General features: G+C 49.7%; 1 protein-coding gene across 6 annotated transcripts in view; it reads right to left on the reverse strand.

Moving 5' to 3' along the window:
• Positions 1-25,440, reverse strand: part of HDAC4 (histone deacetylase 4) — a 175,481-nt gene that overhangs the window by 72,536 nt on the left and 77,505 nt on the right. For all 6 annotated transcript variants that reach the window (XM_050987626.1, XM_018911876.3, XM_018911873.3 and 3 more), the window contains one exon: positions 7,652-7,896. In XM_050987626.1, coding sequence (XP_050843583.1) covers positions 7,652-7,896 — 245 coding nt within the window. The remainder of the gene's footprint in view (positions 1-7,651; positions 7,897-25,440) is intronic.

Here is a 25,440-nt window from a genome sequence, read left to right on the forward strand (position 1 = left end):
GAAATTCCCATGGGCAGGGAATTTTCTGCAGGGAAACAATCCCTCCCAGCCAGCAGCTCTCTGGGCAGGAGACTGATATCAGTCAGACACATCCTACTGAGAACGTCTGCTGCTCAGGTTTATGAGGCTAAACCGTCTCCAGGACCGGGAATGACGGTGAGCTTCCCTTCATGCCAGCTCTGGGTGACAAGATCCCTTCACATATGGATATGGCATTTTGTACCCTAGTCTCCTTCCCATGCCATTGCCTCTCCCAAAAGGTTGGAAGCCCTCTGAGCCCTGAATACCTGGAAAAGGTTCAGCACTTCTATGTGAGCCTTTTGCTCCCTGACTCCCACTCCAGCTTAACTTTTCCCTTCCTCCAGAATCAGAATATCCAACAGCCTTCCCAGAAAGCAGCAAGCTCTGTTTGTAGTATCCAGCACATTCAGCTCCTCCAATTTTCCCATTTAGAGCTGAGGAAAACTCCTTTGAGTCTGGCTCTGGTGGGCTTTATGTGGTTATTGTTGAAGGGAAGGGAAGGAAATTAGGAGCAGGGAGTGCCCATTCCAGCACGGACGGCAGTAAGTAAACCAGAAAATTAAGACTTAAACCAATCCCTGTAAACCAGAGAACCACATAAAATCCTGTAAAGGACGAGGCCTAGATGTTTGATGCCAAGTAAGAGATGAGACCTTGGTCCTTGAAGGAGCAGTTACATCCTCTGTTAACTGTTTTGGGGTGTTTTGGGTATTACAGGAATTCCACATTTCTGGACATGAATGGATCAGCAGTGGTGTACATTAACAGGTCAATATTCCTGGCATAACAACAGGATCCAGTGGGGTATTTTTTTATTCCTGCCCTGATTCTCTGTGTTCTCTTTGATTACTTCCAATTATTTTATAACTTAAGATAAAAATTAAGATAAAACTGGAATTGAACATTTGGGTGTGGGAACTGCTAAAATATCTCTTCTGCTGCCATTTACTCTGAAACTCTAAATTGAGAAAAAAAAAAAAACAGCCGTAGTGCCCCAAAAGTATTTTACTCCAGAAAAATCCAGAGTTCCCATTGTGCTCCTTCCAGCCAACCAACCATGGCCCATCTCAGAAGAAACCAAAAGGAAATGTTTTTTCTACCAATTTCCAGTAGCTCTGTAAGGTGCTGAGCAGACAAATTTCCCTGGATGAGCATTCCAGCTTCACTCCTGACACCACCAGCAGTGCTTGGATGGCAGGAAGATGCCTGAACTACCCCAGCCTGATGCAGGATTCCTTCAATCAAGAGATGGGGTAGAAGCTGCTCCATGGATTTGTTGACAGAACCAATCCCTCCATGTGCAGGTCTGTCCTCACAGCTCTCGCAAAAGATCCTGACTTTGAGCCTGAGGAAAAGTCACCACCCACCCCCTTCAAAGGGAGCAAACGCTCTGATCATCCAAAAGTTTTCCCCAGGGCTGCTTCCATCAGAAGTTAAGTTTTGCAGGATCTAAGGTGTAAGTTTTGGAGTGGGCTCAGTGTGCCAGAAAAGCAAGGCAAGGTCACTAAGAAAGAACAGGAAGCCGTCTGGAAATAGCGCGAGCTCCGAGGCGTTCGAGTAGTAACGAGGCACAAAATGTTCAGTCTGGTCTTTTACCACTGACTGTACCCAGCTGCAGCTTCCTAAGATGAATAATCCTGTCATCCCAGAATCCAGACAGAGGCGGACACCTGGTATCGCTGGGCTTTTCAAGTTCCTCTTGAAAGGGACGCGGGCTGCGAGGGACGGGCGTGCTGCGGAAGAGCGGCACAAAAACGAGCAGAGGGAGCTCCTCCACAGCGGCTGCTGCAGGAAGAGAGCACAGAGCAGACAGGCCCAGGAACGGGAGCTGGGATATCAGGGCTGGGATGGAAGTTGGCCCTTCCAGAGCCCAAGGGAAGCAGGTGCTTTGCAGGAGCCATGGTGCTGCTGGCAGCATTCCTGGGGACACGGGGAAGGTGCCACAGGGGATCAGCAGATGACACCAACCCTAGCAGCAGAACTGAAACATGTCCAGCTTTCCCTGTGAACAGGAATCAACATAGAATCAACATGGAGAGGCCACCAAAGAGAAGCAGTGGGCACCAGCAGAGGTATGCTGAGAGCAGCCCCACTAAAGGACGACGTTATTGAAATGGGTTGGGTTAGGAGGTACCTTAAAGATGATCCAGTTCCACTCCCTGCCATGGGCAGGGACACCTTCCATCACAGCCCCATCCAGCCTGGCCTTGAGCAGCTCCAGGGGTATCCTGCAGGCAAACCTGCCATTCCATGGGCAGTGGCTCCACATGAAAGCAAGGAGCAGCTTCTCCCCTCAGCATCAGCATGACAACTATCAAGTCTAGACATCTTTGGGAAAGAATTACATTTCTTTACAACATGGCAAAATCTGTCTGGAAGATTTCCTGCAAGATTTTCACTCCCTGAAACCAAAGGAATGGCCCGGGAGTTTCACCCCATGAATCTGAACAAGAGGCTGGTCCCTCGGATGTGTTACTACCCCTCACTCAACACAGGAATTCATTCTGTCGATGGAAAAAGAACAATTTCAGGATCACTGCACAGCAAACAACCTCACAAAGCTCCTTTCCCTGCTGCTGCTTCCCGGCCCATCCTGTCTGTGCTGGATGCACAGCCCAGCACTCCCTGTGCTAGGGATACGCACAGTCCTTTCTCAGAGGGTGGGAAAACTGGGAATGGGATTGCACAGCCTCAGGTGAGGATTTCAGGCCCAGGAGGAGCTGGGAGGCTCAGCTGCCTCCCTGTGCTCTTACCCTGCCACCGACGTGCGTCAGCATCCCCGAGAAGTTTCCTGTGGCTGTGGCTGTAAAACAGCCAGAGCTGGGAAGAGCCCTGCTCCAAGCTGGGACAGGGCAGATGAACCACATTCCCCACGACGTCCTTCCCTCCCTGCTGAGCTCACGGCACCCGAGGTGCCTCTGGCCCTGCCAAAGCGCCCATCCTGCGCATCTTCCATCCAGCCCTTGACCAGAAGGGCAAACGGAAAAGCTTTTGGTAACTTCCAGCTGATCTTGGCTGGGAATGAGTGACTCACAAAGGAAAAAATTCCCTGCCTGTTCCTCCGCGACCAAAGGTCAGGCAAAGCTCGCAGCGGGACCTGTGGAGAGGCTTTCCACCGTCACACCCGAGAGCCAGGCCCCTTATTCCATCCTTGGTTTTGTTCAGGAAGGCAGATTTGAAGGCCAAAAACATTGTCCCACATCTGGTGAATGCACGGAGGAGCGGAAAATCCACCTGGCTGAAGGTGAGTGACTCCTGGAGAGAGGAGCAGCCGCCGGTGCCTCCAGCCTCCGGCCTCTCCCTCGGTGCTTTCTGGAGCCAGGCCTGGGCAATCTGCAGAGCTGCTGTGCAGCTGTGAAAGAAACAGCCTGTCCTGCTCCGTGCAGTGAGGCCTTCAAAAGGCTTGGCTTATTCTCCCCAAACATGTCAGAATCATCCAGAATGCTTTGGGTTGGGAGGGACCTCAAAGCTCAGCCCATTCCAACCCCGTGCTGTGAGCAGGCGCATCTCCCACTAGAGCAGTTTGCTCCAAGCCCCATGCCTCATCACTAATTTCTTCCTAATACCCAATCTAAACTTACTCTCTTTCAGTTCAAAGCCATTCCCCCTTCTCCTATCTCTCTCTCCATGCCTGTGTTTTCTCTTTACCCTCCCACTCCTCCCCGTACCAAGCTCTGTGTCCATTATAGAGCCCTGCCACAAATACTGTTTCACTCATTTCCTGGCTCTCTCCAACTTGCACCATCTTGGGGAATCTGGCACTTTTATGTGAAGGCCAAAACACAATGTCTATAAAAGCAAGGACTGGGGAAAGGATCACATGTTCAGGCAGTCATCGCCTTCTCCTCCTGCACTAGGTCAGATGATTAAAACTGAGCTGATGGAAGCAATTCCAAGCTCTGGAAAAAGCCAAAACTTCAGCTCTCAATAGGAAAAAGTTATCTACTGGGATAGAAAAACAGGCAATCATGCCAGCATTTTCCAGGCCAAACTTCACTCACTGAAGTGTTCCTCACACTCCTGCTTTGTTTGGGGGATGGCATGGAGGGGTGCTCAGCCCTACTTAGCTCCTGTCAAGTCAGATCAGTTTCTCTGTTCCCACCAACACCACGAAAATAAAAGAAATAAAACAACCCCAAAGCAGGACTTCTGTACAAGCAAAGAAGTCAACACTGGAAACAAAGGAGCTGTTTGAAAGCTTCATCAGCTGGGAGAGCTGGGGGTGCTCACCTGGAGAGGAGAAGCTCCAGGGAGAGCTCAGAGCCCCTTGAAGGGCATGAAGGGGCTCCAGGAGAGCTGGAGAGGGACTGGGGACAAGGGATGGAGGGACAGGACACAGGGAATGGCTCCCAGTGCCAGAGGGCAGGGATGGATGGGAGATTGGGAATTGGGAATTGTTCCCTGTGAGGGTGGGCAGGCCCTGGCACAGGTGCCCAGAGCAGCTGTGGCTGCCCCTGGATCCCTGGCAGTGCCCAAGGCCAGGTTGGACACTGGGGCTTGGAGCACCCTGGGACAGTGGGAGGTGTCCATGCCCATGGCAGGGGGTTGGAATTAAATGATCCTTAGGGGCCCTGCCAACCCAAAGCTTCCAGGGATTTTATGAAATAAATATTTTGCACTCATTGATTAAAGGCTATAGGGGAAAAAGCCAAAGTAATCAATTCTAGACAGCACAACATACACAGAACAGAGTAAAATGCAGAAATTCTTCCCCCTTCACTGAAGCAATTTCCAAAGCAATTCTGGGTTTAACATTATCACAGAATCCCAGAATGGTTTGGGTTGGGAGGGACCTCCAAGTTCATCCCATTCCCAACCCCTGCCAGGGGGTGCTCATGCCTGTGTGCACATGGGACTAAAAAAAAAAAAAAAAAAAAAAAAACCCAAATAAATTTCTCCGAAAAGAGCTCTGCATCTTCACTCAGGATTGTTTCTATATCAAACTGCACAGCTCCAGTGCTTTACTTGCAGAAGATAAATGAGTTTTATTTGCTTTAACATCCCCATCCTGCTTTCTTTATGAGCTGGGCAGCTCTGAGTCCAAATTTAAAGTTATATATTTTAATTTTCTGGGCAAAATTATCGCTTCCCTGCGCTCACAGCCACTGGACTTAACACAGTTGCCAGTTCTAAGAGTCACCTAAATGTGGGCTGACTCTGGCACATAGAGACAAGCAGGATGTTTTCCCAGAGAAAATGCACCACAGTCACACACTGGGGTAGTGTCTGGGGTTATTTTCTTTGTGAGGCATCACAGGGCTTATTTCAATGAGGTGCTGTTTGATTTTTAAAGCAACTCTGGTCCCACTGACACACTTACTACTCTCAGAGATCACCCTGCAGGCCACCCTTTGGTACAGGATTATACCACCCCTATTTTAAGGCTCTGATTTAGCCAAGCTTACACAAAAGATGAAGAACTTCATTACCTAATAGGCTGGATACACTGTGGCATCTCAAAATTAGAGTTCAGCTTCCTCCTTACACAGATTTTGAGCAGAGTCAGTCAAAGCTTTGACATAAATGAGAGCAAATATGCTCCTATCACCAGTGCTTTGAGCTTGGCCATTAAATAGGAATGAACCTGCCTGATTTTTCATAGACAAATAACTCCAGGCATGGACAATTATAAGGGAATAATGGAAATATTTGCCACAGGAATTCCCCATCCTTCCCCCACCCCAAGTGTTTGTGCCAGCTGTGGGCAAATGTGCAGCCCCAGAAACATGGGGACACATAAACATTCCATACACACACCCAGAGATGCACACATTGTACATCCATATATAAATATATTCACACCCAGGCACCTCCTCACCTCTGCCCTGGCCACAGCACAGGGGACTCACCAAGGCACAGGGGTGTTTGCTATTAATCCAGCTTCAAACAGGGCCACTTCTCACAAAGCCCAGCTCCTCTCTGTACTAAGAAGTCTGTAAATAACACCCCATTAACTTTTAATCCCATCTTCCTCACTCTGACATGCATTTTGTATTGAAATGAAAGTTATATAAGGTTGAATCGAGGTTGCTTTTTAATATTACATTAAGGCTATTTACCATGTGCAGCACTAATCCCCCTTTGAAAAAAGGAGCCTATTACCAATTCGGAAAGCTTATGTTGCCATAGCAATAGTCCAGCACTGGGAAATATTTATATAATGTCTCATGTTTTCACTTGCAACAGCCATCTTCCAGACTGGACTGCCCACTGACCCTGCCTGCTGTTTCCTCCCTGTCCCACGCAGGGCACAGCACCTGCCTGGTGCCTAATTCCCAAAATCTGAGCGTGTCCAGACCCACCTGCAGGCACTGCCCCTGCACTCCCTGCTCCTGCAGTCCCACCATGCTCCACACACTCAGCCTGCAGCTTGTGCTTCCAACGAGGAGTTCCTGTGCCACCACTCCCAAAATGTGTGAGCACAGGAGCAGGTAACCTCCTGCTAGGGTCAAATCCATTGAGGCATTTTCTGTGTCCAGGGAAGGGAATGGAGCTGGGAAGGGGCTTGTCCTGGATTGCCAAGCAAAATTGTATCTGTTTGCCATCTGTATGGCAGTTGTCTTCTGCTCAGTGGGCAGTTCTCCTTATCTCTTCCACACCCTCTCCTCCCTCTGGGGAGACCTGTGCTGATAACAGGCTACTGAATGTCCCTGCATGGCTGATAAGAACTGCAGCATCCCACTGGGAGATGTGAGCCCAGAGGGAGGAGCCAAGCATTCCTGCCTGGATATAACCATGAGGTTCTGGAACACCAGCACAGCTTCTGCACTGGATTTCCCAGAGGAACAGCAGCTGCCCCTTCTTTCACTGGATTGTCAGAGGAAGAATACATCCTTTTCTCCAGGATCCCTGCTCCAGCAGAACCAGCCCTGGCACTGCAGGAGGGCTGAGCCACAATTCCAGTGGGAATGGGACTGCTCCAGGATCCCTGCTCCAGCAGAACCACACCTGGCACTGCAGGAGGGCTGAGCCACAATTCCAATGGGACTGCTGCCAGCACCCTGACCCACAGGGTGTCAGGGTGAGTTCTGACTCTGTCAGCATTGTTTTGGTTTACTGCATTGTTTATTTTATCCTTTTATTTTCTTCCCTAATAAATAACTGTTATTCCAGCTCCCATATTTTTGTCTGAGAGCCCCTTAATTTCAGATTTATAACAATTGGGAGGGAGGGGGGTTTATATTTTTCCATTTCAGGGGAGGCTCCTGCCTTCTTCAGCAGACACCTGGCTTTCCAAACCTAGACAGGGCTGCAGCCCCAGGAGAGGCTGAGGGAGCTGGGAAAGGGGCTCAGCCTGGAGAAAAGGAGGCTCGGGGGAAACCTTCTGGCACCCTGAGAGGAGGGTGGGGAGCAAGGAACAGGACAAGAGGAAACAGCCTCGAGCCATGCCAGAGAAAGTTTAGACTGTAGATCAGGGAAAATATCTTCCCTGAAACAGTGGCCAGGTGTTGGAACAGGTTCCCCAGGGCAGTGGTAGACACACCACACCTGGAATTGCTCAGAAGGTGTGTGGGATGCAGTGCCTGGGGACCGTGGTGGTGCTGCTGGGTTGGTGGCTGGAATGGATGATCCTGGAATGCTTTTCCAACCTCAACAATCCCACAATCCCCTCGTCCCAGACCACCCTTACCTTGATGTGCTCGTGCAGCTGTGCCTCATGCTGCCGGGAGAGCTGCTCGTGCTGCCGCTGGAACTCTGCGATCAGGATCTGCCTCTGGATCTGCTGCTTCTGCTTGAGGGCCAGCAGCTCCTGCTGCAGCTGCTGCTCCCGCAGCGTGGGCTCCGTCACCGGCATGGAGAACTGGTGGTCCAGCCGCAGGTCCATGGGCACCGAGCTCGGCGCCACTTGCAAGGGCAGGGCTGTGCTGACGTCAACTGCGGGGAGAACACGAGAGCGGGGTCAGCGTGGTCTTCATCCAGCAAAGGATGGAGCAACCATGGTCTGGATCGAGAGCAGCACCATGAAATTCACACCATTCCCTTAGGGGCAACCAAGGACTACAGGAATTCAGGGATCAACAAGTTTTCTGCCAGGCAGTGCCTCCTACAAACCCGTGTGTTTGCCACAAGCAAAGAGCATCGTGTGTGACCCCTCCGTGCCTCCCAAACGCACACAGAGCTCCATTCCACTCATCCAGCACCACTACAAATAAGGAGGATAAAGAGTAACCTGAGACTTCACAGAAAGGATTAATCCTGACTTGTGATGGATGAACTGATGGACTGCCATGCTCAGGAACGTGAGGCTCTCCCTTTAAGAACTGCATGCAAAAACCACAATGTGTTGTATAATAAATCCCAAACTGGTTTGCCTTGGGAGGGACCTCAAAGCCCATCCAGTGCCACCCCCTGCCATGGGCAGGGACACCTCCCAGCATCCCAGGCTGCTCCAAACCCCATCCAGCCTGGCCTTGGACATTTCCAGGCATCCAGGAGCAGTCACAGCTTCTCTGGGCACCCTGTGCCAGGGCCTGCCCACCCTCCCAGGGAACAATTCCTTCCCAAAATCCCACCTATCCCTGCCCTCTGGCAGTGACAAGCCACAACTCCTTTGCAATAACTGAACACAGCTTGTTTCTCCTAAAAAAAATAAATTACTGCCACCCCATGAATGACTAAAAACCTTCTGAATTCCACATGAGTGACAGTTCTGCCTTTCACAGGTATTCTGTATTAGCAACATTTGCTCACTCTCTCTCTGTCTCTCTCTCTCTATCTCTCTCTCTGTCTCTGTCTCTCTCTCCCTCTCTCTCTATCTCCAGGGCAATCCCTCAATAACTCTGCTGAGAGCTTTGAATGAACATCATTTACAGGATAACAAAGGCTAATCCCTCAGAAACACTGAGCTTCAGCAAAACTGGAAAATAAAGGTGGGGGTTTTTCTCCATATTCTTTGTCAGGACATTAATTTTATCCATCCCAGGGAGAGAGTTTTCATAGGGTTTTTCCCAAATACTGTCATGGAGTAAATGTCCAGGAGCATGTTCATGCCTCCCTGCACCCAGCTCAGCCAGGGAGGAGGAGGAGACTTTCTTTTATTGATGGAAACATTTTCAGCAAAAGGTCATATTACTGGAAGTGTTGCTATTTTTCAGCCCACAAACTCTTCCCTCCACTTCCCTTTTGATTTCCTTCCGGTGGCCTTTTCTCTGCTCCCCTCTCTCCCCAGCAGGACCACAGAGAGATTCCTTGCATGGATTGATTCCCAAGCCACAGCCAGTGGGGAGAGCAGCACACTCTGACACAGAGATAAGCACTCGAACTCACCTTAACACTGTGTTTGAGGTCTCTGGGGAGAGCTCAGAGCTCCCTGCAGGGCCTGAAAGGGCTCCAGGAGAGCTGGAGAGGGACCGGGGACAGGGGATGGGGGGACAGGACCCAGGGAATGGCTCCCACTGCCAGAGGGCAGGGATGGATGGGTACTGGGAAGGGATTGCTCCCTGTGAGGTGGGCAGGCCCTGGCACAGAGACCCAGAGCAGCTGGGACTGCCCCTGGATCCCTGGCAGTGTCCCAGGCCAGGTTGGACACTGGGGCTTGGAGGAGCCTGGGAGAGTGGAAGGTGTCCCTGCCCATGGGGGACTGGACGGGCTTTAAGGTCCCTGCAAGCCAAACCATTCTGGGATCCCATGTATTCTCCTTGTCCTGTCCCTCCAAGCCTTTTCCCCACTCCCTCTCCAACTCACCTGGAGCCCCTTCAGGCCCTGGCAGGGGCTCTAAGCTCTCCTTGGAGCCTCTTCTTCTCCAGGCTGAACACCCCCAAGCCTCCCAAGCATGCAAAACTCAACCCAGTTTCAGGCAGAAGGAACAGCCTACCACTAGTGACCATGCCTTGAGATCCATTCCTCCTACTTTACTCCCCAAAAAGGAGCCTTAAGTTGCCATTTCCTGCTGGAAAACAATCCCAAGAAAACTTGCCCAGTCTCCCACTTCCCATGCAATGGGAGTCATTCCCCCACAGCTGCAAGGATGAGGACCACAATTCCCATTCAGGGCTCCGGCAGAGGCTGCGTCATCCCTGACTCTTGACTATTTCAGGCTCCAAAATTCCCCTCCTTGCCCTGCCGGGAGCCACTGACCCCAGAGCCCTGGCGAGCCCCAGCCAGCCCTCCCTGCTCAATGAACACAGCCCCACAACAAAAACCTGCCTGTGCTCCAGGAGTGTTTGATGGGACACTCGAAAATTGCTTTTCTAGGCCCTGCCTCCAGAACACACGAGCACAATTGGAGCTGTGACGTGAGCCAAGGCACAAAGACGACATTCAGGACTAGCATGAGAAATGCCAAAGCCATGAATTAGGAGACAAGATCCTGATTATGAATAACAAACTATCTCACGGTCTCTCCCTGCTTTTATTTCTTCCCTGTAGGAACAGAAAACCATCAATTTTTAAATTTTTTTTTCCCCCACCCTTGGCATAGAGGGAATTATTTTTTCCCTGTGGTCAAGTCAGCCTGATTTTAATTCCATGGTCATGTTACGATGATTTTTATACTAAGTTAGAACCATTCTGCTGGTGTTTCCATTCCCAAATAAATAAAACATGGCTGTACATCAAAGCCTGCCTGCAAGCTGCACGTTAATTAAGACCTAAAGCACTTCAGTCCCCCTCAGTTGCTGGTGGAGATTGGAAATTTGACATCTCACAGCTCGTCCGTAACACACAGAGGGGAATAACCCAAACCACAGGGAAATGAAGTGACAATCTCTGACCTGAAAGCAAAGTGAACTTTCTACAAAAAGTATTTAATCATGGAATCACAGGATGGGTTGGCTTAAAGTCCATCCCCTGCCATGGCAGGGACACCTCCCATTGTCCCAGGGTGCTCCAAGCCCCAGTGTCCAACCTGGCCTTGGACACTGCCAGGGATCCAGGGGCAGCACAACTGCTCTGGGCACCTGTGCCAGGGCCTGCCCACCCTCACAGGGAACAATTCCTAATTCCCAATATCCCATCCATCCCTGCCCTCTGCTTTGGGAGCCATTCCCTGTGTCCTGTCCCTCCATCCCTTGTCCCCAGTCCCTCTCCAGCTCTCCTGGAGCCCCTTCAGGCCCTGCAAGGAGCTCTGAGCTCTCCCTGGAGCTTCTCCTCTCCAGGTGAGCACCCCCAGCTCTCCCAGCCTGGCTCCACTGGAAAAACATTTCACATAAAGACATTGCATTTCACATAAGACATTATCAGGGGACTCTGTATGTGTAGATTTTCCCACACTCCAAAATGGAAAATATATTCTCCATAAGTCCCAAGTGTTTTGGAAGGGATTAGGGGAAGGTGACACTAAACCTGTGAATACACTTTTCAATAAAACTAACAGTAATAATTGAATTTTCTTCCCCTTCTCTGATACAGCAATTTCATGCTGGTCTTTAAAGGATGAAAATACAGGTTTGAGTCCTGAAAGCACATTAAAATGTTAAACCAAAAATTCGGTATGAGATGCATCAAATGAATATTTAAATTCAAACCCTGTTTCAGCATAACCTTTAAAAAATATTCACAGAATCCCAGAACCACAGAGGGGTTTTGTTGCCAGGGACCTTAAAGACCATCACATCCCAGCCCCCTGCCATGGGCAGGGACACTTTCCACTAGACATCAAACTGAAGGTTTTTTATATCAAATGCTGTTGCCAAAATTACTCTTTCCTTTCTTTTTTTTTTTTTTTTTACTTTTTCTTATATTTTTTAAAATTAAATTTTAGCAGCAGAGAAAACTGCCTCTCACATTTGAAATCCAACATCACCTTCAAAGGGAAAGTGCAGGAAATACTTTCCCTGAGCTCTCCCTCCCTGCGGCACAGAGCGAGTCCCGCTGAACACAAACAGCTCCTTCCCAGCTCCTCTTTCTTCAACAATTCCCTTTGGAGAAGGCAAAGAAATCCCATCAACCTCCCCAAACCTGCTGCAAAACCCCAGGGAATGAGAGTCTGCTCAAGGCTGGAGGAAGAAATCAGCTCCCACTGCAGGACACATCCCACCTGCCCATGACAGAGCAAGCCTGGGAGATTCCCAAAATCCCAAGAAAAGATCGCTCCAACCTCTCCTAGTGACTCTCCAGTGCCTTGTGGCCTCCCAAATCAATGCCCTCCAGGAATGAGATGTTCCTGGGGCTGGCTGTGGTTGACACTCCCCAGCCAGGGCTTTCCATAGCCCATAGACTCAGCTTCTCCCTCTCTCCCATCCTTTCTGGGCCGGGGCCTTATTCCCAGCTAATGAGTTTGCTTTTTAATTACTGCTGTGCCAGCCGTGCCCTCGGGCCAGGCCCTGCCAAGAGCAGCACGTCAGCCTTTGGGCACCCACAAAAAGCAAACACAAAGCCAGAGGATGTGCTCAGGATCCCAAGCTCTTGGCTGCTGCCACCAGATAGATCATCCCCATCCTGCTGAACCACGCAGGCATGCTGAGGAAGAAGGAGAGGATTCCCCCTCTCAGCAGTATTTCCAGCTCTTTCACCCCCAGGGAAAAGTGAAAAATCCTGTGTTTATTCCCTGACTTTATTCCTCAGGGCTGTCCTCAGTGTCCAGCAACAGTTTCGGATTTTTAAATAATTCTCTGTGTTTTGAAAGGCATTTAAACACCAAGCTGCTGCCGGCAGGAATGCCTTGGGCATATGGGGAGCGTGATGCTGGCTCCGAATCCTGGAACACCGCTCCTATAACTATCACCCCAGTTTTCCTTCAGAACCAGCCTGGAAAGGGAGGTGAACAGCTACTGTTGACTCTGAGCACAGCCAAGGGAGCACTTGAGGTGGTTTATTCTGGCAGGAAGATGTGTGCCAGTCGAGCATCACTGGATTATTGTGAATTAAATCCATCCCCCCTCCTGGCAGTGGCTGGAGCGCCAGGATCCCCTCTGACCCAGGGATCCTTTTCCAGCAGGGCTCCCCCTCCCCAAATTGCTAAAACACCCCCAAAACACTGTGAGACAGTGAGATCAGAGCTATAAATAGCACTGAGCTGCTGCAGTATCTGACTGCAGTGCCGATAAAAGCAGTGGATTCCGTGGGGAAGAGAACGAAGCCGAGGCACAGAACCCTCGGAGCTGGCTCCATCTCCAGCACCAGGCTGGAGAGGGGGGAACAACACATTACCAGCCTCACTCAATTCTGAATTTTTATTCTCTAGACAAGATGGTGCCAAGCTGGACTAGAGGAACCCCAAACTCATCCAAGAGCAGGTGGTGGGAGCAGGTCACAGCAGGGCAGCTCCAGGACACCAACAACCCACCGAGCATCATGTGGGGCAGGATGAGAGCACAGTCCTGCCCCTCTGTGGATCCACATCAACTTAAAGAACTATCACAAATTTATGGAATGGCCTGGGTTGGAAGGAGCCTTTAAGATCATCTGGTTCCAAAGCCCTGCTGGGTGGGACAGCGGGAGGAAACAGCTCCTTCTGTTTCTCTCAATTCTTACCTCTGTTATCCCATTTCCAAGCACCAGAATCCCAGGAAGGATATTCTGGGTTGGAATTAGCCAACAAGCTTGAGCACCACAGCCCAGCTGGAGCCAAAGGCAGGTCAGCACCCAGCAGTTCCCAGGAATTTTGGGACAGCCCAGGTGGGTGGCTGCAAAGGCAGCCTGGATCCTGTCTGGGAGCACAAGCCAGGAGTAAACAGCAGCCGAGGTTTCCTACGAGCTCCACGCACGCTGCAGCTCGGCGAGGGCTGGAGTCACTCCCTGCTCAGGGAATAATTCCTGCTCTGTGAATGGGAACTGAAATTAATCATCCCATCAGCCATGGAAACACGTCGTGAGGCAGCACTCCGCAGGCAACAGATGGAGCTTTAAATGTCACTCACTCATTCATTGCAAGGAAACTTCTCCCTGATTACTATCGAGACCTGGAGACAGAAACAGGGTGCAGAGATTCTGGATTTCTACATATCCAGCTTTTCTGAGCCTAATTCCTGTCCTGAACAGATCTCATCAGCATTTATTAGGAACATACACAGAAATTTTATTCATGACGAGAAGGAAGCCCAAACCTGAATAGCAGACCACTTATCCTACTGTCTCTATCTTAGATTTAAAGCGTTAAAAAATGTCTCTTCACTTGAAGAAAAAGAAAACCCACCAAGCTACATCCACAAGAGATAGAAAACAACATTTTCCAGTATTTGCAAGGAATCCCAGAATGGCTTGGGCTAGAATGGATCTCGTTCCAACTCCTCTCACCTCAGAGCAGGACATCAGAGTTTGGAAAATTATAAACTCCCATGGATAAATATCCAGGGGTATTTCCTTAATGAGAATATGGAGAGTTCAAGGCCAGCACCAAATCCTTGATGGCACAGGCGTCTCCAACAGAGATGTCTCCAACAGATGAGCCTGTGCAGGACAGAGCAGCTCCAAAGGGAGACACTCCAGTTTCTCCACCTCATCTTCAACCATTATCCCACTTTATCTCCTTGCTGGTTTCATCAGTGACATCTCTAACAAATGAGTGTCTTGGATGGAGCCAGAGCTTTTTGTGAAATTAAAGATAATGGAATTAAAGGAGTTGGCTTGGACTATTTCTCATTTCAAACTTCACACAATTGTGGGAAACCTTTCCTGGCAGTTTCCTTGCATGGAGTGGATAAGCAAAACCCACTTGAGTTTCCATTGAAAAAGATCCCCATCTAAATAAATAATAAATAATAAAACAGGAAACAACAAAAATAAATGTATAGCTCTTCTTAAAGGGCTTGGGAAACTGTGGCTGCCCCTGGGTCCCTGGCAGTGTCCAAGGCCAGGCTGGACAGGGCTTGGAGCCACCTGGAACAGTGGAACGTGTCTCTGCCCATGAAAGGGGGTGAGACTGGATGATGTTAAAGTTCCTTCCAACCCAAATCATTCCACGATTCTGTGATTCCTGGGAATGTAATTTCACCTGCCTCTTTGCTTCAGGCATTACCCAGCAACTGAACCTCTTTGATCCATCTGTCTTGCTTTCAGAGCAGGAAACCTCTCCCCTCAGCAGATCCCCAGGACAAAAAGAGAGTTGAAGGAAGCCCAGATGCACTTCTGTAGAGACAAACCCACATGGATTTCTCACATGCTTCTCTCTAATCTCCCTCTGAGCTTCCTTCAAGAGAAAATGACACTCTGGAGAAGAGAATTAAACATGGAAGAGATGGAGCAGGAGCCAGGAAGTCTCATTCTGAGATTACACATGAAAAACTTCCCATGAGAAAAAAAAAAAGGATGGGGGAGCTGAGGAATTCCCAGTGAAGGTGGGGTTTGACAAACACCTGGACGCTCCCAGTGGGCCTCTGGAATTTTCCCTGAAGCCTCCCAAGGGGTGAGCTCTCTATTGGCAGGAATAAAGCCAGCTGATGAGCCGGTGGCACAGCATGGTTTGGGTTCTAAAGCCCATCCCATTCCACCTTGCCATGGCAGGGACTCCTCCCAGCATCCCAGGCTGCTCCAAGCCCTGTCCAGCCTGGCCTTGGGCACTGCCAGGGATCCAGGGGCTGCCACAGCTGCTCTGGGCACCCTGTGCCAGGGCCTGCCCACCCTCCCAGGGAGCAATTCCTAATTCCCATTATCCCACCTAACCCTGCCCTCCCTCAGCCTAAGGCCATTACCTTTTGCCAAAGAGAAAGCGAAACAAAATTCTGAGGAATTTCCTGTCCCACTGTATTTCAAACAGCAAATAAATGGCTCTTACTAGCAGAAGAGTGAGTTCATCTGTGTCACCAGTCAAGGGACTCCCAGTCCAACAAGCCCCAAAATATGCAACACCATCTCCTCCATCATGACAAAAACAAAGCAGCAAAAGGAGCAGTTAAACAGCAAATTGTAATAGCAATGCTGTTCCCCAGCTTTTGAAACTCACAGACAGCTCAAAGGCTGCAGTTTTAGGTAGAAATCCAGACCATGGTGGAAGAGAAGCCCATCCAAATGAGCAAGAAGCCCACAGCTTCCTGTAGCCCCCTCTGGAAGGGCTTTACTTCCAAATAATGGATATATGGATATATCTGGATATAGCCGGGTATCAGCTGTGTTAGGACCAGGATGCCACTTGCTGTCCATTCAATACAATGAAGATGCACTTTAAAATACAAAAAAAAAAAAAAGCCTTTTAAGAGAGTGTCAAACACAGGCAGTTTCCTAGAGAAATTCAAGTAATCTCAGCCCATTCAAACCCCAGGACAGCACAGGGAAATGGCACTAAAACACCTTTTTATTCTGGCAGAACAGGCAGGGGTTGCCCCACCTGCATGCACACACCAAAACACACACCTGGGCGAAGACTTCTCTTAAAAAACAGACATTTTCCATTTTTTTCCCCCCAAGACCCAGCAGACGAACTGAACTCATGAAAAGCCAGAAAGCTGCTCCCCAAATCCTGAAGGATGAGGGCAGATGTTCCCTGCACTCCCCATGCCAGCAGTGACCCCTGCAGGACCAGGATTCCCCACGTCACGGATGGCTCTGCTCAGAGTGAGCTTTCCCTTGGCATTTATCCCCAAACCACTGACACCAGGTGGCCTCTCAGACATGGCACAAAAACTCAGTGCTGCTTCTGCTGAAAACCTGCCCAGCCCGTGGCATTTTCCTTCAGCAGAACCAGCCAGGTGCTGCTCCTCAAACAGAGCCAGAGCCACGCAGGGCTGAAGATGAGTTTTAACACAACAGCACACCAGGCTAAATCCAGGTATGGCTGTAAAGAGTTTCAGATACTTCTCACAGGGAATCTCACGGGAATCCTCCATCTCTACCCTGCTCTGCTGAGAGCCCACCTGCAGAGCTGCCCCCAGCATAAGAAGGATGTGAAGCTGCTGGAACAAGTCCAGAGGGTGCCAAAGGATGGAGCCCCTCTGCTCTGAAGCCAGGCTGGGAGAGCTGGGCATGTTCACCTGGAGAGGAGAAGGCCCCAGAGAGACCTCTGAGCCCCTTGTGGAGAGGGACAGGGGACAAGGCATGGAGGGACAGGACACAGGGAATGGCTTCACACTGCCAGAGGGCAGGGATAGATTAAATTCCTGGCTGGGGGCTGCTGAGGCCCTGGCAGAGGGTGCCTGCCCAGAGCAGCTGTGGCTGCACCTGGATCCCTGGCAGTGCCCAAGGCCAGGTTGGACACTGGGGCTTGGAGCACCCTGGGACAGTGGAAGTGGGGTGTCATTGGATGAGCTTTAAGGTTCCTTCCAACCTAAACCACTCTGTGATTCTGTGATTCTCTAAATGCTGTTCTTCAACTCATTTTAAACTTGCCTTCCTAAGGAACAAACAGCTCCATGAATGAACAAAGAGAACAGCCTAATTTTGTCCCCAGGAGCCTCTAGACTAGAACCTCCTGCTTCTTTTATGAAAAGCTCTGAGCTGGGTGGTCTCCTGCTGAGCATGGGGAGCAGCCTCCCACACCACAACACACCTACACTGCATCTACTACAGCCAAAGCAAGAGGGGAGCCAGTCCTCCCTCAGAAATTCGGATAAAGTCTGGATTATCTCACTTAAAAATGCCACTTCAGCTGTGAAACTTGGACCTAATACAGGGTTTAGGGATTCTGGCAAATTAAATGGTGGCTACCTCTTTCAGTGGGAGGCTGCAACTCTGCTCCAGCTACGTTCAGGCACCAAACTTCCCTGCCAAGGAGCCGACTGCAGCCTGATCCTTCCACAAAAAGAAACAGGATGCTGTGAGAAGCCCGAAGGTGAGAGACATAAAATATCTATATAAGGATGGAGCTCCTATACATACCCACAGTAACAGTGACTGACTTTTCAGAGCACTGGGAGAAGATGAGAGACTCGGGGAAGGAGCTGAAGAGGGTTCAGGGATTCAGCTGAGTGAGGCTTACGAGGACACCACGGACAAAAGGCACTTGGGAAGCTGGAGAAAGAGATGAAAAGGACATCCAGGCAGCAGCTGAGGAACAGCTGCAGGAGGCAAGCTGAAGAGGAAGGCTTTTAAAAGCAAGTCTAAGGAGGTTAAATCTGATTCTGTGGTATCTGGAAGCAAGCAGAGATGGCAATGGCTTATCTGCTGCCTCCCTGAAGTACTACACACTCTGGGTATTAGCAGTAAATGATGGAAACGGGACATCCAGGCTTGCTTCAACATTCCTGGCCAAAACACTGTGTAAAGAAGCTCCAAAGAATACAGATAATCCCTACCAGAACCTTCTGTAGGTAAAACCTGCTTGATACACAGCTAATCCCTCCCACTGAGCAAACCACACCTTACATTAACTGTATTTGATTTTCAAGGCACTTTCATGTAGCTCTGCACTCTGCAGGGTCATCCCTCAGGTTTAGGAGCCCGTTCCTCCAAAAGATGACAGAAACAAGTCATTCTTCCAGGGAAAGCCAGACCAGCTGAAACATTCATAGAACAGAACAGGGTGAGTGAAAACACTGCCCAGAGCAGCTGTGGCTGCCCCATCCCTGGAAGTGTCCAAGGCTGGATGGGGCTTGTCCCATGGGCAGGGGACACCTTGCACTAGCCCAGGCTGCTGTATCCATATTTTCTATGTGAACCCCAGACTATGCATCTTCCAGCATTCCAGAAGCCCACAGGACATGACACCTCCAAAAACCCCTCTGCCTTCCCAGCTGATCAACCCAAGCAGCCAACACAAGGAACAGCATTTCTAAAATGCCATTATTACCATTTTTTTGCATATAGAAAGGTCTTGCAAAGAGATGGATTCCTGCTCACGCCTGTGTCAGACCACCCCTCTCTACAAGGGAGGTAAGGAGCCAAACCCCGAGCACGTTCAATCCTGCACCAGTGCTTCCAGCCCAAAATAAAGCTGCCTTCAATCACCACAGCCTAATCCTCCCCTGACTTCTCCTGGTTTCATTCCCTTGTTTCCACTTCACAGCTGATTTGCCTCAAGTTTGTTTCTCCCAGGGCAGCAGCCTTGAACTGCAGAGCCCGGCCTTGGCAGGGACCATGAGACAGCCCCAGCTCCTGGCCACGGATCCCAAGCCCTGGAGATTTCCTAAGGACTTCACTGGCCCTGCACGAGGTGCTTGGGGTTCAGAAGTGATGCCTGAAAAATGAGGAGCTGTCAAAGCTGCAGGAGCTGGATACTGAGGGGTTGGAGCATGTCCAGGGCAGGGAACAGAGCTGGGAAGGGAATGGAGGCCCAGGAGGGGCTGAGGGAGCTGGGAAGGGGCTCAGTCTGGAGAAGAGGAGGCTCAGGGGGGACCTTGTGGCTCTGCACAACTCCTGACAGGAGGGCACAGCCGGGGGGGAGTCGGGCTGTGCTCCAGGGAACAGGGACAGGAGGAGAGGGAACGGCCTCAGGCTGGGCCAGGGGAGGAATCAGGAGAACTTTCTTCCCTGAAACTGTGGTCAGGCTTTGGAATGGGCTGCCCAGGGCAGTGGTGGAGCCACCACCCCTGGAAGTGTTCAAAAGCCGTGAGGATGTGGCACTTGGGGACATGATTTAGTGGTGGCAGTGGTGGGGGAGCAGTTGGACTCAGAAGATCTTTTCCAGTGTTAGTGACTCCATGATTCTGTCCTGTGTGACGATGGATCCATGAGATACCAATAGAAAGGAAGCTGGGGCCATTTCCAGAGGAAAATAACACAAGCTGTCCAGAGCAGTGCTGCTGGCCACAAGACACTGAGACATTCACATCAGCAGAGGCAGTTTCAGACAATAACCTGTTTTACAGATCCAACAGAACCAGAGAAACCCAAGCAAACCAAGTCCCAAGGAGGAAGAAAGAAGAGGCTGAAGCACATTACAGTCACTTTGATCACCAGCGTGTTTTTAGAGGATGCAAAATTCATTCCTGACCTCACCCAAACTTTGACTTCCCCGTACGATCATCACTCTGTCAGAAATGCCATCTCGGTATTTTTAGGTGACAGTACATTTGTTTGTACTGTACATTTCTGGTGAGAAAACTTGTTATGTTTTGTAGGTCACTTGGTTTTACCATCTGCCTTGATTTCTGCTCAAAGAAAGTGTTGTTTCTGAAATCCTCAGTGCCACACACAAACTGGGAGACGTCGGAACCAGCAGCAGCTTGGTTTTGTATCATCCCAGTGGAAATACAGAATGCTCCTGGAGAATTGGAAAAGGGTCAGCAAAAGCTTGGGGGTGGTCAGTGGGAAGCCATTCCCCCTTGAAAAAAGTCCCTCTCCAGCTCTCCTGCAGGCCCAAAAGTTTGGAAATATTCTACAATGACCTTAATAAAAAATAAAAAGGACGTGAAGCTCATTAGTAAATGAAACCTGAGGTGGGAGAGATCCTTCACTGCAAGGCCCCTCCTCCCACTGCCAACCCAAGGAGCTTTACCACACTGACAGTGACAAAGTAAAGCACTGTGACAACTGATCCTTGGGAAGGCAAACACAAAATTATTCAGTCAGGTCTTGGAATTCTAGAGCGGATTTGTCCTTGTTTTGACCATAATCTCACAAGTGATGCCAGCAGCAAACCCATCTGGGGCGTGTAAGACTAAATATCTGCTGCTCATGGAGATCAGCCTCTCAAAATTAGCATTTGTGCCGAGATCTGGTTTGCAGTGGCTTAAAGAATAAACAAGTTCAGCTTCCTGTAAAATGCTGCACTCCTTCAGACTGCTTTGCCCAGGGAGTCTGGATTTGCTGACAGGCAAAGGAGAACCTGGAGTGATGCACTGAAAGAATCATGGAATGGTCTGGGTTGGAAAGGAAACCTGTCCTCAACACCTGCCATAGCCACCCAGAGATGCACAGCTCAGGATTTCAGATGTAAAGCAGCATTTGGGTAGAAACCAGCATAAGATTTAATTCCAAGGTGTAAACAGCACCCTGAATTATGTAACAGCTCCTCAGAAGCTGAAATTCTCATCCTGTGCAAGAACATCTTTTGTGGGATAAAGAGTAAAGTGCATTCTAAACTGCACAAAACCCTCATATCCACCATGCTCCAGGACTGCCTCAAAACCTTGCTAAAGCTGCTTTGAAAGGACTGGAATTTGTTTCAATATTATGGTGATTTTTAAATCACCTGTAATTTTCATTTGTCCGTCACCTCATGCACCTCACTTAAAAAGTCATTTTTCTCTTGTGGAACAGAACTAGGGTGTAGCTCCTGCACCAGCACCCTGACAGCAGCACTGACTTGGTTAGAACACACAGCCAAATCTCTGCATTGAAGCCCAAACGATTTCCAAATAACACTGAAGAAATAATGAAACTAAAACACAAAGGAGAAGCATACAGACAACGTGGAAAAGTATCCACTGCTAAGCCTTTTGGCAAAAGTCCCTGAATATTTGAGTATATGAGTATTTACAAGCTGCAGGAACTTGGTGGGGCTCGGTGATGTACAGAGACAAGCTGCCAAGTAACTGCATCTTCTACTTCTCTGCTGCAAGGAGCCTTTTCCAACCCAGCAAACAGCAGCACCATTCCAAAGCTCCCCCTCTGTGCCCAGGAACACAATTTCTGCTGAAACTAAAGAGAAAACAGAGATTATCCAGCAAATATGGGGTGTTTGGATATGAGCAAACCCTACATTATTGACCCTGGCAGTGAAAAGCTGGCACCTGTGAGTGAGTGTTTGGGAAAGGGAGGGAGGAATGGTGTCTTGAATGACTGAAATCCCCTCCAGAGTGGATTAATGCACGTGTTCCTGTTGCATACAAGTAGAGATATAAAAAAAAAGGACTTATAAAATATGGTTTAGGCCCTGTTACCCTGGCTAAGCAAGCAGTTAGCTTCTAACTTCCCAGTGAAACATATTAAGAATGAAAGCAGTTAGCACAACAAGTTATTCTGGTAAGAAAATCACTTGCACCTGTAATAAACAAGAAATGTGTCCCTTGGGAATCAGTGAACAAAACATGTGAACTAACTAAAAATGGAGAGATCTGACAGGCACACCCCCTGGCCATTTACAGACCAATAAAGTGAGTGTCAGTGTATTGTTAGCCAGTTAGGTCTAGCACAGTGCCTCCTGATATCTCCTATAAATATGAGCTTTGTGAATAGAGAATTGGCTTTTCCTGCATGAGGAAACTGAGTCCCAGCTGCTTTACTGCAGCATGTTCCCAAAGCAAGAAGAAGTGGAGTGTCCCTGTGGCTCCCCAGTGCCCTGCAGCAGGGACAGAGGTGGAACAGCTCCTCACAGGCACGCTGCACGTCTGGCTGCACATGGAAGCAGATGAAGTTTCCTGGCTGCTCCCCCAAGACACCTGATACTCGTGTCAACACAGCCAGCACCTTCCCTGTGTCACTGCCATCCCTGATCAGCCTCAGGACACAGCCAGGTCGTGTGTCCAGAGCCCAAACAGAAGCCAAACCTTTCCCTGTGCAGCCATCCTGGAAAGGGAACTCCAGAGAATTCTAGAATTTTCTTCTCTGCAATTTTAAGGATTACTCCATGCCAGTGTGGGGTCACCAAGGCAAAGGTCTCAAGGTCCCAAAAGGGATTTTTCTTTATTTTAAATCTATTTACTTATTTTTTAGTACCAGCCTTTCCTTCTGCTTTTTCCACAGTTTTATCTCCTAAGCCAATGGGCTTTGAACTCCTGAGACTTTAGAGATTTTGGGGTAGAGGGATCTGAGTTTTGTTTAGCACTAATTCAAGACATGATAAATCCCTGGGACAGGGATTATACAAGCATAATACAAATATATACAGATATATGTACATATATAAGTATATACAAACCCCTGTATCAGGGATTTACATGGAACATGAAAGGAATTTTATTCTTTCCATCTATAAAAAAGTTTGATACCTCCAAACATGGTAGGGTGTGGTTAGGAGTATTTTTTGGATAATATTCCAGTTGTACTTAGCCAGCACAACATTTGGTTGAAGGTCAGGCCTGGTGTTTCCCACCAGGAAAAGCTGGCAGCTTTTCAGACCCCACAGGCTGTCAAAGGCAGGACAGGGAGACAAGGAGCCTTTCCCTCTGGAGCACCTGAGCTGGCTTTGAAGCCCAAAGCATGACTTGTGAGGTTAAATACACTCACACACACACAGTTCCACTGGAGTGGCAGCCTGCACTCCATGGCCTGGCTGAGCTCCAGGGACAGAGCTGGGAGCTGCTCCCAAGACCCTGCTCCCACTACAAAGCCATTAAGCAGAAGGAGGGGCAAGGATGGATGGGATACTGGGGAGAAAATCTTCCCTGTCAGGGTGGGGAGGGGCTGGGATGGAATTCCCAGAGCAGCTCTGGCTGTCCCTGGATCCTTGCAAGTGCCCAAGGGTTGGACATTGGGGCTTGGAGCAGCCTGGGATAGAGAAAAGTGTCCCTGCCATGGCAGGGGTGGGATGGGATGAGCTTTGAGATCCCTGCCAACCCAAAGACTCCCAGGATGCTGTGACTCCTAAGCCCTGCAGGGATCCCCTCAGGGTGCTGCTGGATGCTGTGACTCCTGAGCCCTGCAGGGATTCCTCAGGGTGCTGCTGGATGCTGTGACTCCTGAGCCCTGCAGGGATTCTCTCAGGGTGCTGCTGGATGCTGTGACTCCTGAGCCCTGCAGGGATTCTCTCAGGGTGCTGCTGGATGCTGTGACTCCTGAGCCCTGCAGGGATTCTCTCAGGGTGCTGCTGGATGCTGTGACTCCTGAGCCCTGCAGGGATCTCCTCAGGGTGCTGCTGGATGCTGTGACTCCTGAGCCCTGCAGGGATTCTCTCAGGGTGCTGCTGGATGCTGTGACTCCTGAGCCTGCAGGGATTCTCTCAGGGTGCTGCTGGATGCTGTGACTCCTGAGCCCTGCAGGGATTCTCTCAGGGTGCTGCTGGATGCTGTGACTCCTGAGCCCTGCACGGATTCTCTCAGGGTGCTGCTGGATGCTGTGACTCCTGAGCCCTGCAGGGATCCCCTCAGTGTGCTGCTGGATGCTGTGACTCCTGAGCCCTGCACGGATTCTCGCTGGATGCTGTGACTCCTGAGCCCTGCAGGGATCCCCTCAGGGTGCTGCTGGATGCTGTGACTCCTGAGCCCTGCAGGGATTCTCTCAGGGTGCTGCTGGATGCTGTGACTCCTGAGCCCTGCAGGGATTCTCTCAGGGTGCTGCTGGATGCTGTGACTCCTGAGCCCTGCAGGGATTCTCTCAGGGTGCTGCTGGATGCTGTGACTCCTGAGCCCTGCAGGGATTCTCTCAGGGTGCTGCTGGATGCTGTGACTCCTGAGCCCTGCAGGGATTCTCTCAGGGTGCTGCTGGATGCTGTGACTCCTGAGTCCTGCAGGGATTCTCTCAGGGTGCTGCTGGAGCCCAGGGCTCAGCCAGCCACCCTGGTGAGAGGGTGCAGCACACGGTGAGAAGGGAACTCCTGCCACCCTCTGAGCCCAGTTTTACCAGCACAGCTCTGCTGCTCTGCTCAGCTCAGCTCAGCCTGTGATGCACTCTGGCTGAGGCAGGCAGGGCAGGCCTGATGCCACCCTAAGGCAGGTCCCTTTAAGTGACAGGCACAGCAGCTCCCAGCATTGCAGGAGCTGGCTGCCCTCCCTTTGCCCCTCAGCGTGTCACAAACACCTTCCCAAACCTACTGTCCCAGCCCCTCCTGCCAGCAGGGAACAAACAGAAATCCCCTCTGCTCATCACAGGAGGGGCTCAGAAAGGGAGGGACAAACCCCCACCTGTGCCTGGCCACATCTGTGTCATCCCAGTCCCAGCACTCCCTGGCAAACACCTCCAACTCTGCCCCATCGATATTTTTAAAATACATTATTGCAACCACTTCATCTGTTTGTTGAAAAAAGATGGAAAAAGATTGGTAGCAATTTACTTAATCTGAGGAACAATTTGCACACAGGTGGTAGGTGACTGTCCTCAGTGAAAATAAAAAGCTTCCCATACGTCACTTAAGCAGGACAACTCAGGGTTTCAAGAGCTTCATTAATATCATTAGAGTGTGACTGTCTACAAGCAGGATTATAAATGGATCAAAAAAGGCAAGTTTTGACCTAAATTTCACTGGTCATTCAGTGCAACTTGGAGAAATCCTATAGTAACTTGGGAGTTCTTCTCTCCAATGGAAAAGATCATTGCATTTCATCAGGAACTTTTTTCAAAAATTCAATGTACACAATTCACTGGCAAGAACTGTCAGAGCTTTAAAAAGTACCTAGGAAAAGGATCATCAAAACGTGCAGAACATTTATTCTGCATATCACAACTGCAGTTCCAAATCAGTGATTTCAAAGCCTTTCATTAGATCATAAAAAACTTCAGGCCAGCTTATAATGAAATCTCTAATCAAATATGAATGAATCATCTGATATGACACAATTCCTTGAATGAGAAACAGATGGAAAAGTAGTGATGATTAAGTGGTTTAGATCACAAGATATTAGTTAAGCCAAAGGAGGAGATTAATTTAATCACAGAATCGTGGAATGGTTTGGGTTGGAAGGGACCTTAAAGCCCGTCCCAATTCCACCCCCTGCCATGGGCAGGGATACCTTCCACTATCCCAGGCTGCTCCAAGCCCCCTCCAACTTGGCCTTGGACACTTCCAGGGATGGA

Source organism: Serinus canaria (assembly GCF_022539315.1).
Source record: "Serinus canaria isolate serCan28SL12 chromosome 7 unlocalized genomic scaffold, serCan2020 HiC_scaffold_29, whole genome shotgun sequence".
Taxonomy (NCBI): domain Eukaryota; kingdom Metazoa; phylum Chordata; class Aves; order Passeriformes; family Fringillidae; genus Serinus; species Serinus canaria.